Source organism: Phaseolus vulgaris, chromosome 3 (genome assembly GCF_051622355.1).
Source record: "Phaseolus vulgaris cultivar YP4 chromosome 3, ASM5162235v1, whole genome shotgun sequence".
In the NCBI taxonomy this organism is placed as follows: Eukaryota; Viridiplantae; Streptophyta; class Magnoliopsida; order Fabales; family Fabaceae; genus Phaseolus; species Phaseolus vulgaris.
Window position 1 is genome coordinate 39,802,794 of NC_143500.1, and position 13,687 is coordinate 39,816,480.

The 13,687-nt window shown below is 33.1% G+C and overlaps 1 protein-coding gene across 1 annotated transcript; it reads right to left on the reverse strand.

The window, feature by feature from the left end:
- Window positions 1-3,724: 3,724 nt before the first annotated feature.
- Window positions 3,725-5,053, reverse strand: LOC150028840 (uncharacterized). Its single transcript, XM_090300148.1, has one exon. It carries the CDS (start codon window positions 5,051-5,053, stop codon window positions 3,725-3,727), a length of 1,329 nt encoding a protein of 442 aa, XP_090156274.1.
- Window positions 5,054-13,687: the final 8,634 nt, after the last annotated feature.

Consider the following 13,687-nt stretch of genomic DNA (forward strand, 5'->3'; position numbering starts at 1 on the left):
ATTGAAAACGATATTATTTCCTTTCGGCGTGTTTGGGATGTTGATAATGTTTGCCATGGCCGAGAAGATGATAGTTATGAATTTTTCTATTTTTATGCTTGCTTTTTTAGAGACCTTCATATTCGATTGCCTTTGAACAACTTTCAAATAGGCGTTCTTAATTTTCTTAATGTTGCCCCTACTCACCTTCACCCTAATGGTTGGGCTGCCATGCAAGCTTTTAGTATTTTGTGTAAATTACTGTCGCTTTCTCCTAGTCCAGCTTCGTTCCTGTATTATTATAGTTCTCGGCCTGGTAAACGACCAGGGTGGCTTTCTCTTATTAGTAAATCCAACGTTTGCTTCCTTAAACCTTTTACATCATCTTATAAGGATTTCAAGGGAGGTTTTTTCAAAATTCTAATAGAGCCGATAGGGAAAGAGTATTTTTTCAATGAAGAGTCTCCAAAATTTCCTCTTTACTGGACAAGAGATCCGGTGAAGTTTAATTCAATATCTTTTCACTCAATGGGGGCGGCCGATCGTCATGTTATTGAAGTTTTCAGTCACCTCTCGTACCAAGTTCCCACTCGCGCCTTGCTACAATTGTACACTTCGTCCCATCCACGAGAAGATCTTATTGGTAGGTGGTTGTTCTTCATGTACTTGTTTGATAGGATGTGTTTTTTAACTTTGCTAAGTTTTTTATTGATTTTCAGCTTTGATGGCAAGCACAAATCCGAAAGCTCGGTCTTATTTTTCGAAGCTGTTAAACAAAGTAGGTGATGTAACTCCTCGGCGCGAAAATGTTGTGAATCCTGTTGTTGAAACGGAAGAAGCGGAGCGTGTTGCACCTGTTGAAATGGTTGAAGTTGTGCATCATGTTGATGTTGCCTTCGAAAAAATCAAAGAAACGAGATAGAAGCAGCAAGAGATCACACTCTTCTTCTCGGCGTCATCGTCGTGTTGAGAATGTGTCATCGGAACCACTTTCTGAAACCATTTTCTGTGCATCAACTAAGTATGCGAAGTTTGTCCAAACTTCTTTTAATGAATCGTCTTACAATATGTTGAAAAATATGGATGCTGCTTCATTGGCTGATTCGATTATTGAATTGTCGAGTAGAAGTTTGTTGATTGGAAAAATGATGAAGGAGAAAAATGGAAATTGTGTGTCTTTATCTGAATTTGAGAAATTGAGGACTGACCTTGCTGAATACAAGGAGAAAACGAGCTCTTTGTTCGAGCAACTAGAAGAAATGAAGAAAAAAAAAGGTGAACAAGAAGTTGCAAAGGAAGAGTTTAAAAAAGAAATTGTTGAATTGAAGAATGAAAGCTTGAGGTCAAGTGAAGAAAACGCTCAACTCCGTAAAGAGAATCAACTGCTGAATGAGAAGGTGTTAGCGTTATTGTCTACGAACGAAGCCGACAAAAATGCCATCAAACTCATGGATGAAGAAATAAGTCAGCTGAGGACCAACGTTTTTGAAGCCGAAAGCTTTATATTTGAACAACATCAACTTGGTTTTGAGAAAGCGCTTCAACAAGCCAAATATTTTTATAAGATTCCACTTGATGAAGGCAACTTTGATGTTAAAAAGGATTTTTACAAGGGTGAATTGGTGCCGGCTAACGAAATCCCAGACACAGATGCTGAAGATGTCAATATTGAGAGCTAGAAAGGCGTAGGTGTGCTTGCCGAAAGTAGATTTATTTTGAACTACAAATCCATGGATGCTTTTTGATATGCTAATCCATGTGGGGGGATTCGTTTTGTTAAATGTACTGTCTTTTTGAAAGCCTTAATACATATAAAGTTTGTTAGATTGTCAACTGTTATATTGTTTTGCATTATTGGTCGTATTCTACATAATTGTCACCTACCGAGTTAATTGTACTATTTTTAATGCGATGATGTTTTGTTCATACGCCGAGTACCTGTCGGTTTTTATGCGAAAGTGGTTTTGAAATAACGGATTCTTTGCGTATTTTGTAATCTATGAACGCATGAAATCAAATTTATGTAAAATATCATAATGGGTGTTGATTCATAATTTATTAGTGGTTTTATCCAATTTATTATTAACAAAAACATGGTATGCGAGTGAATTTTTTATCGGAAACGGAAGCATTCGAGATCACAAGTTTTTATGAATATACGAATTTTCGGGTGGATTTTCTTAGAGTGAAATCATCTAAAGCCGAAAGTTTTATGAATACGTTTCTTTTCGGGTGGGTTTTCACTTAGAGTGAAATCATCCAAGACCGAAAGTTTTATGAATACGTTTCTTTTCGGGTGGGTTTTCACTTAGAGTGAAATCATCCAAGACCGAAAGTTTTATGAATACGTTTCTTTTCGGGTGGGTTTTCAATGAGTGAAATCATCCAAGACCGAAAGATTCATGATTACGTTTCTTTTCGGGTGGGTTTTCACTTAGAGTGAAATCATCCAAGACCGAAAGATTTATGAATACGTTTCTTTTCGGGTGGGTTTTCACTAAGAGTGAAATCATCCAAGACCGAAAGATTCATGATTACGTTTCTTTTCGGGTGGGTTTTCACTAAGAGTGAAATCATCCAAGACCGAAAGATTTATGAATACGTTTCTTTTCGGGTGGGTTTTCACTAAGAGTGAAATCATCCAAGACCGAAAGATTTATGAATACGTTTCTTTTCGGGTGGGTTTTCACTTAGAGTGAAATCATCCAAGACCGAAAGATTTATGAATACGTTTCTTTTCGGGTGGGTTTTCACTTAGAGTGAAATCATCCAAGACCGAAAGTTTTATGAATACGTTTCTTTTCGGGTGGGTTTTCACTTAGAGTGAAATCATCCAAGACCGAAAGTTATGTAAATGAACAACACATTGTTAATGGATAATGCTTCTTCATTGATGGATAGATATATATATACAGCCTTCTTTGTACATCTTCGAATTTCAACTAAAATAAAACTTTAAATGACTTGTATTCCATGTTCTCGGTACTATTTTTTCTTCTAGAGTTTCTAACCTGTATGCTCCATTTTGCAAATTTTTGAGTATCCTGAATGGACCTTCCCAATTAGAGGCCAATTTTCCATGTCGCGGATCTTTTCGTGCATCAGTTCGCATTCTCCATACTAAGTCCCCCTCCTTAAAATCTCTGAATTTTACTTTCGCATTGAACCTTTTCATTGCTCTTCTTTTTACTGCTGCCTCTTTTATCTTTGCTCGTTCTCTAAGTTCTTCAATGAGATCAAGGTCGGTTCTCAAGCATTCATTGTTAATATTCCAGTCTTTTATCTGCCTTTGTAACGTTGGTTCATTCACTTCTACAGGTAACATTGCATCCGTCCCATATGTGAGGTTGAATGGTGTTTCACCAGTTGAAGTTTGTGGCGTACATCTATAAGCCCATAAGATCTCTGGTAACTTCTCTGCCCACAAACCTTTGGCATTTCCTAACCTCTTCTTCAATTGTCCCAAAATAACTTTGTTTGCAGCCTCCGCTTGTCCATTCGTCTGCGGATGTTCAACTAAAGTGCTTGTTGACTTGATTCCCAAATCTGCATAAAATTCCATAAGTTTTTTGTCAATGAATTGTCGGCCATTATCAGTTATTATGGTGTGTGGGATTCCAAATCGACATATTATATTTTTCCATATAAATGTTTGAACTTGCTGAGCTGTTATCTTAGTCAGTGCTTCTGCTTCTATCCATTTCGTAAAGTAATCTACAGCGACTATCATGAATTTAGTTTGTCCTCAACCAAGTGGAAATGGACCGAGTATATCAATTCCCCATTTTGCAAAGGGCCATGGAGAAGTAATTCCTTGTAACGCCTGTGCTGGTATATGGTTCAAACTTCCAAATTCTTGACACTTCTTGCATGTTTTAACATAAATTTCACAATCTTCTCGGAGTGTTGGCCAATAATATCCAGCTCTGCAAACTTTTGTTGCCATTGTTCGGGCTCCACAATGTAAGCCACATATTCCTTCATGAAGTTCTTTCACTACATACTGAGCTTGCTCTTTTGAGAGACATTTCAACAAAGGTATCGAATATCCGCGTTTGTAGAGTTCATCTCCAATTAACACAAAACTAGCTATTTTTTTGGTCATTTTTGTATCCAATTGAACACCTTGCTCTTGATTCTTTATGGCTTCCAAATATGTTTCTATCCATTCATCTGTTGTTGTGGTGACGTTGCAACATTCCTCGAAACCGACTGTCGGGTGACTGAGGGTTTGTTGTATAATCGAATTGTGTTGGAGTTGCCGCTGTTGACTTGCCAATTTGGATAATGAATCTGCTTTCATGTTTAGCTCTCTCGGAATATATTTTATTTCAGCTTGTTTGAAACATTGCATGACATTTAATACCTTATGATAATATTGCATCAATAATGGATCTTTTACCTGATAATCTCCTCGTACCTGTCCCACTGAGAGCTGATAATCACTTTTGCAAATGACGTTTTCAACTCCCATGTCTCTCGCCAGTAGTAGTCCTGTAATAAGAGCTTCGTATTCGGCCTGGTTGTTGGATGTTCTGAACTCGAATCTTAATGCCATCTCTATTTGGAAGTTGTCTGGTCCTTCAAGTACTATCCTTGCTCCGCTTCCTTTTTTGCTTGATGCGCCATCTACATACAATATCCACTGCTCCTGTTGTGCTGTTGTCGGCATCTGGATTATGAAATCTGCAAGGGCTTGAGCTTTGATTGGTCCTCTCGGTTCATACTTGATTCCATATTCGGAAAGCTCCATTGACCATGTCACCATCCTACCTGCAAGTTCTGGTTTTCTCAAGATTTTTGATATTGGATAATCTGTCCTCACAATTATCTGATGATTCTGAAAGTATGGCCGAAGACGTCTTGCGGCGTACACCAAGGTTAAGGCGACTTTTTCTACTTTGGGATATCTGGTTTCAGCATTTTGGAGGGATCTACTTACAAAGTATATTGGTTTCTGGTCTGGATTCTCTTGGATTAACGCTGCTCCTATGGCTTCATTGGAAGTTGCTAAGTAAACTATGATGGGTTGGGTCAACTCAGGTTTGATTAGGATTGGTGGTTCAGCTACCATGCTTTTGATTTGAGAGAAGGCTTGCTCACATTTTTCATTCCACTCAAAGGTTTCAGATTTTTTTTAACAGGCTTATTATCGGTTTAGTTTTTTCGGCTAAGATCGGTAAAAACCTTGACAATGAATTTAGCTTTCCCACTAACCTCTGCACCTCTTTCAGGTTTTTCGGGTTCCCCATCTTCATAATTGCTTCACATTTATCAGGATTAGCCTCAATCCCTCTGTTGGTCAACATAAAACCTAGAAATTTTCCACCTTTGACGCCGAATACACATTTTTCTGGGTTGAGACGTATATTGTACTCTCTTATGCGTGAAAACACCTCCTGAAGATCTCCCATATGTTTCTCCACTTTCTCTGACTTCACAACCATATCGTCCACATATACTTCCATGTTTCTTCCAATTTGATCTTTGAACACCTTATCCATCAATCTCTGATACGTTGCTCCGGCATTCTTTAAGCCGAAAGGCATGACTTTGTAACAATAATTTGCCGTATCTGTGGTAAAAGCTGTTTTGGGCACATCTGGCTCATACATCTGTATTTGGTTATACCCTGAATAAGCATCAAGAAAACTCATCATTTCTTGTCCATACGCCCCATCTACCAATCGGTCAATGTTGGGCAATGGATATGTATCTTTCGAACAAGCCTTATTTAAGTCTGTATAATCTGTACACATTCTCCACTTTCCATTCGGTTTTTTGACGAGCACCACATTGGACAACCATGTCGTATATTGAGCTTCCTTAATGAAACCGGCTTGCATTAACTTCTCAGTTTCTTCCATTGCTGCTTTTCTTCTCTCTTCACCCAACTTTCTTCGCTTCTGAGATATCGGTCTTGCTTCTCGGCATACCGACAACTTATGACAAATTACCTTTGGATCAATTCCAGGTATATCAGACGGTGCCCAAGCGAACAAGTCTTTGTTGTCGCGTAACAATGTGACAAGTTTGTTTAACAATTCTTCGGGCAAACTTCCACTTATATAAGTGCATTGCTTCTCATCCCGGCCTAATACCACAGCTGTAGTCTCTTCTTTCGGTTCCAACCTTTCATCCTTTAATCTCGGGTCCAAATCCGCCATTGCCACCATTCTTTCGGTATCTTTGTGTGTTTTTAAATTCATCTTTAGACCGGCTGCATAACATTCTCGAGCATCTCTTTGATTAACATACACTGTTGCTATCTCCCCCTTTTCTGTTGGAAATTTCATTGCTAGATGTGGCGTTGAAACTATTGCTCCCAACTTATTCAAAGAAGAACGTCCTAACAACACATTATACGACGTAGAAGCATCCACCACCAAATATCTGATTTTAATCTTTTTAGTCTTACTTCCTCTTCCGAACGTAGTCATCAAATCCACATACCCTTTCGTGCTGACTCTTTCCCCTGAAAAACCAATGATTTGTTCTCGGAAAGGTACAATGTCTTCTTCTTTCAGATGCAGACTTTTGAAAGTATCCCAAAACAAAATATCAACTGAGCTGCCTTGATCAACCAAGGTTTTCATGACGGCATATTCGTCTATTTCAACTGTTATCACCATAGGATCGTCGTGATCGGGATCAATTTCTTGGAAATCTTCATCTGTAAAAAGCATTGGTGGCAAAGTTCTTCTTTTAAAAATGTGGTTAATGGTCCTTATACTTCTCCAATGTTGTTTCCTTGCTGATGATGATTCTTTTCCAGAGAAACCACCTGAAATAGTGTTTATAAACCCCCTGACAGGTCTCCCCAAGCTTCGTTCCCTACTTCTCCTTACTGATTGTGTGTTTTGATAAACCCTGTCATTTCTTCCTTCTGATCTTCCACCTCTTCTATCATCTCTTTTTTCTATTCTTTTTTCTCTTTCAAATCTGTCTGCCCTTCTTCCCCCTGTTTCAATTCCTTTCAATCTTCTCTCCGGACTGGTCCTCAGTCTAACATTTCCTCCTTGAACAAAACGCTTCAACTGCCCAGCCTGAATCAATTCTTCTATTCTATCTTTCAACCCGACACACTCCTCTGTATGGTGGCCATGATTTTTATGGTATTCACAATGTTTGGTGTGGTCGGCCCTTTCCGGTGTTCGCACTTTTCTAGTTGGTGGTATTATCTCTGCCGCCATGGCTTCTTGTAAGACTCTTGTTCTGTTTGTATTTAAGGGTGTGTATTGCTGGAACTTTCGGCTTCTGAATTCTTCCTGGCTCTTCTAGCCATAGGTCCACTTTCTTTTTCTATCACCTTTTTTTCACCTCCATCCATCCTTGCCTGGTTCCGGAACTCTCTCAGTTCTTCCATTTGCATGAACTTTGACGCTCGTTGTCTTAGCTCATCTAAACTAGTCGCAGGTTTCTTGCAGAGACTATCAGCAAACGGTCCCGGCTTTAATGTTGTTATCATATGATGCATGGTAACCTCTGGGCTGAGGTTTCGAATTCCCAGGGCAACCTTCCCAAAGCGTTCCATGAACATTCTTAACGACTCTCCCTTTTCTTGCCTTATATTCACCAAAGCAATCGAAGTTAAACGATGGGGACGACTGGTTGCGAACTGAGCTCCAAACTTTTCCACCAATGTATCAAAACAATCTATGCTCAAAGGCGGAAGGCGTGTGAACCAACTTAACGCTGTCCCTTTTAAGGTTGTAGGGAACACTCTGCACATAATAGCATCGTTCCACGTATATAGACTGATCTGCGTGGTGTATACCGCAACATGATCATCAGGGTCTGTGCTTCCGTCATACTTGTCAATAGTTAAACTTCTCCAATTGTCAGGCAATGGAGTATCAACTATAACATCACAGAAGGGATGTTTTCTTGAAGATGCTCCTACAAAAACTTCAGAACCAAGGAATCTTCTTTTCGTTTGGGAACTTTCATTATGATAAATCCTCTCATTGACTTGTGCTCTTGGCTGAACAGTTTCAAATGATGCATTCAAAACTGTCTCCTCTTGTAGTTTTCTCCTCATGCGTGCATTTTCGGCTCTTAACATACTCAGCTCTTCTTCATTACTCTTTTTTAACGTCTCGAACTCTTTTTGCAGCTGCACCAACATTGTCATTGGCATACTGACGTTATCTACTTGCTCTCCGTCTTGTCCTTCTCTCTGATCCATCTTGTCTCCTACCTTTCCTTCTAACTAGTTCTCGGCCCCACGGTGGGCGCCAAAATGTTCTTACAAAAAGGGACCAAGAACACTCGAACTAAAACAAGATGGCCTTTTACACAAATCTTCTGATTTCGAGCTATACTCTCGGGTTTCTATTGGGCTGGATTACTTCTTGGGCTGGACTCTCAACTGGGCTAGGCTCGCGGTTGTTCCTCTCGGCTGCTTCTCTCGGCTATTCGTCTCGGCTGTTCTTCTCGGCTGTTCCACTCGGCTACTCCTCTCGGTTGGTATTCATCACAGGTGGGGGGATGTACCTGCAAGTCGCTCCGATGCCAAAGTCAGAAACAATGTAATGGTTTTTCAGATAAAATCACTCTTACCTTTTTCTTGTGCTAACCTCCTATTTATAGAGTTTCGTTGATGGGCCTTCTACAGTACTTTTGGACTTTCTTATCACACCTTTTTATTACTTTTACACCCCCTTGTGCAAGTTCCTTATTTAAATTGGGCTTTATTATGATTTTTATTATCCTTTCAGGTTTCGGTCCAGACCTTTTGGTTCTAATTTATCACTTTGATTATTGGACATGTAGTTCTCGGCCTATACCTCTCGGTTTTAGGCTACCAGTACATTAAACATTTTTATTTAATTTTAGAATGTGAAATCCATATACTTTTCTAGTATCTGGAAGTAAAATTTTGTATTCTGGATTGTAAATTTTGAAATACAAATTTGTATTTTAGACTGTGGTGAATAATTTTGAAATTTTTGATAGTAAGAGGTGCAAGAAAAAATTATGAAGATAAAAAAAATCCAAATTTTAATATATATAGGTTATGCCGACGGTCTCACCCCACCTCACACTTAGCTTCACTTAGCTTGTACGAACTATTGATTATACAAAATGGGCCTAAATAGACCTAAACGGGCCAATGGAGAATGAGCCTAAATAGATCTAAACGGACCCGTAAATTAAAATAGAATGGCCCACATTTTTTCTTATCAAAGTGTAAACCAGCTCCCTCTATATTATGATAACAATAAAAAATATCTAACTGAAATAACAAATGAAGATGTGTAATTAAATCAAATTTCCTTAGGTGAAACTACTATACGTTACAATATTCCCACTCATTGAAATTTAGCATTATAAATTATTCTTATTCAATTCCCTATCTAGCACCATTTACACTTTCATTTTCCTATTTAGCACCTTTTTGTTTTTATTTTCCTATTTAGCACCTTTTTATTTTTTATTTTCCTATCTAACACCATTTCAAAAGTAAATAAATAAATAATAATTTTTTTTTATAATTTTAATTTTGAATACATTAAAAAATAAGTATTTTTAATGTTTAAAATAGTTAGAAATATAATTAATGAATAAAGAAATGAGTTTTTACAAAATTAAAAAAAAAATAATAAACTAAAAATGTTTAGTTTAAATTTTTTTTAAGAATGAAGAAAATAAAAAATTAAACTCTACAACAACATAAAAGTTGAATCTATAAACATAAATTAGTATTTATTTTTATTATTATTGATGATGTAATCATGTTAATTTCAAGTAAAAAATACATGAGATAATTATAAAAAAAATCAAAGTCAATTAATATTAATTAATATTGAACGCACAAATAATATTGAAGTGTCTACCCTAAATGCAAAATCCTAAATAAAAACTAATGCAATTGCTACACTTAATGCTTAAAAATGAGAAGAAGAAAAATGTAAAAATAAATAAATATAGAAAATAAAAACAACAACATTACAACAGATCTTTCATGTTGCGAAAGAGTATTTGATTGAACTCAAAAATGAAGAGTATTGGTCTGCATACACTAGTCAAATACTATGCCCAAGTCCTGACATGAAAATAACTTCAAAGGGGAGACCTAAGTCAAGTCGAATAAGGACTGATATGGACATAAGAGAACAACATGATCAAACAAAAAAAGTTCATAATGTCAAACACCAGGACACACAAAAAGAACATGTCCCAACATTATTGGATTGTGCACTTCTCATTATTAATTATGTTTCATTTTGCACAAACTATTTAATATACCATTGAAAAAAATATTAAATGAATGATTATCTTTCATTTTTATTTTTTTTATGATCAACATCTACTTATTTAGTATCGTCTTATATCTCTTATTTTTATCTTGTATATTTATCTTGTATATCTATCTTATTTTGTTTTGCTTTTATTTTATATTTTATATCTTATATGTTTTTAGTTATTATTTTTTTCTGCCATTGTTTATTTATTTTTGTTTTTTGTTTTTATTTTATTATTGTTGTTTTTATTTTCTATACTTATTTATTTTTGCATTTTTTTCTTCTCATTTTTAAGCATTAAGTGTAGCATTTGCATTAGTTTTTTTTTAGGATTTTGCATTTAGGATAGACACTTCAATATTATTTGTGCGTCCACTATTAATTAATACTAATTGACTTTGGTTTTTTTATAATTATGTTTTGTATTTTTTACTTGAAATTAACATGATTACATCATCAATAATAATAAAAATAAATACTAATTTATGTTTATAGATTCAACTTTTATGTTGTTGTAGGGTTTAATTTCTTATTTTCTTCATTTAAAAAAAATTAAACTAAACATTTTTAATTTATTACTTTTTTATTTTTATTTTGTAAAAACTCATTTCTTTATTCATTAATTATATTTCTAACTATTTTAAACATTAAAAATACTTATTTTTTAATGCATTCAAAATTAAAATTATCAAAAAAGTAATAATTTATTATTTTATTTATTTATTTTTGAAATTGTACTAGATAGGGAAATAAAAAATAAAATGGTGCTAAATAGGGGAATAAAAACAAAATGGTGCTAGATAGGAAAATAAAAACAAAAAGGTGTTAGTTAGGGAAATAAAAGTGTAAATGGTGTTAGATAGGAAATTTATCCTCACTTGAATCCAACTGATAAGGTATAAAAATTACACAACATAAAAAAAAAGGAAAAAAATTACAAAATCAATTATAGAAAAAGTAATAATTCATCCATCAAGATTTTAATAGATCTGTCATGATCTACTCACAATTACCTTCTCAAGTGTATATCATGACCTATTCACAATTACCTTCTCAAGTGTATAATTTTATTGTAGACAGGTTGAACGACCAAGTTATAATTCCAGAAAGAATATAAATAAATTATATTCTTAGAATTTTTTTAAATGAAATAATAAATAAATAAATTTTTAACTTTTTAAAAAAAAAAATTCATTTTTATATTCTTTAAAATCTCTTCTTTAATATAAATAAATAAGATCTTACACGTTCAAATTCAATTATAATTTAAAGTTTCTAAAAAATCTATTTATTTATTTTCTTCAAGACAGACTCACTATTAATAAAATCAATAAATTTTTCAATTACGTCCCTCGATTTTAAAAAATCAATAATTCGACTATCTTGATCTTAATCTAATCAATAAAAGAATATTGACGAGTTTAATTTATATAATTTATAAATAATAATAATTTATAAAACTAATGACATAATTTTAAATTATTGTATTTTTAAATTACGAGACTTTATTGGTCCTTTATAAAGACTAAAATGAACAAAAATAAATATAAAACACAAAATAATTAAACCATAGTTTTCTAAAATTAGTTTTCTAACGCACGTTATCTAAACTAAAACCACACTACTCTACAATAAATTTAATTATAATTATGTTGTTACAAAGTCAGTTTGTTTTTGTTTATGCTTTTTTTAATAAAGTATTTTTTTATGCTTTTGACCAATCTATTTATTTTTTAAATAATAAATTTTCTAATCCACTTTTTAAATAAGTATTTTTACAATACTACTTATTTTTAAATAAATTGACCCATAAAACCAATTTTATCACTCTGCATACCGAGTCATGAATTAAGAAAGATAACACGAACACAATAAAGATAATATTTTTTTGTTTGTTCAAAGAAGGAGTCAAAGTTTGTTACCAAAAAATTCAACCAACAAAGTTAGACCCACATTCTTCTTAGTTTACACATCCAACCCGTTCAATGCCTTGGGAAAAACTTCAAAAATAAATAGTTTGAATTTTGCTTCAAGTCAACTTACTCTTTAATGAATCAAATCAAAATTTATAGTTTTGAAATATTACTCAATTAATAAGAAAATTATTAAATAATAAATAATTAATTATTATAAATATTATTTTAAAAAATAATTAAATTATTAATATTTAAAATAATTTTCATTATTAATAAATAATTTATAAATTTATATTTAAAATAATTAATTATATTTTGTTTTTAAAATACATTTTTATTTAATAATTTTCTTGTAACTTTAATTATTTTCATAAGTTATCATCAGTAACACTTGAAATCAATAAATGTACCTAAATAATAGATTAATTTATTGATGAGTATCCGTTGAAATATTAAAATGTTTCTTTTAAATAAAATTTTAACTGAAACGTTTGCATAAGTTAATATAATTAGATTAGACACAATTTTGTAAGTAGTAGACCTTTTTATGATAAAAACAAAATAATTATGTCAAAATGACAGAAAAAACGTATATTGTTTTATTAATTATTATAAATTATGGTGCATGCTTTATTTTCTTAAACATCTTTAATATTTTGATATCTTATATTATGGATATTGCATAGAAAATTGGATTTATCTTCTTTTGTTAGGGGTGTAGTAAATGGATGATTGCATTACACTGGTTTCAAGAGAATAAATAAAAACTGAGGTAATTTGTTTAATATAAAAATCATAAATTTATGTCAAAAATTTATGCTATATAATTGAATTAAAGAATATATTATCAATCGGATCCGTACGACTGATTCGAAGTCCAAGACTGACCAAAACCATTACATCCAAACAACGGATTAACGACACTAATCAAAGATCAATTATTAAGTAATACATTATTAATCATAAATTAATTCCTTTATCAACCCAATAACAAAAGATCTATGATAATTATATAAATAAACATCTAAAAGTCAAGCACGTCATCATTTAGTACTAATTGTATCGAGTGTTGAACACTGAAATTTTACTTAAACGTCAACATATTTTTTGCAAGTACCATCCGAACTCGGAGTTCACGGAGACGAGAAATAGAAAAGTGGAATAAGTGCAAAAAGTGCATTTGAAGGAATGAAAGGAAGAGTTGACCGACTGACCGACCTCAAAGAAAGACAATCATTATCTTAGTTCCAACCCTATGTTAAGAATATATATATATATATATATATATATATATATATATATATATAATTAATGTAATATCAAAATTACTTTTAAATGTACTTTTTGAAATATAAATATTTTTATAAGAAAATAAATGATTTCATAAAAATAGTGTTTACTAGTTTCAACTATATTTATAAAGAATAAAAAATATAACAAATAAATTATTTTAAAAATCTAAATATTTTCTCTCTTTCAAAATTTCCCTTCATACATTATAAATTCTAAGAAAATATAGACAATCCTTACAAATAATATGGAATT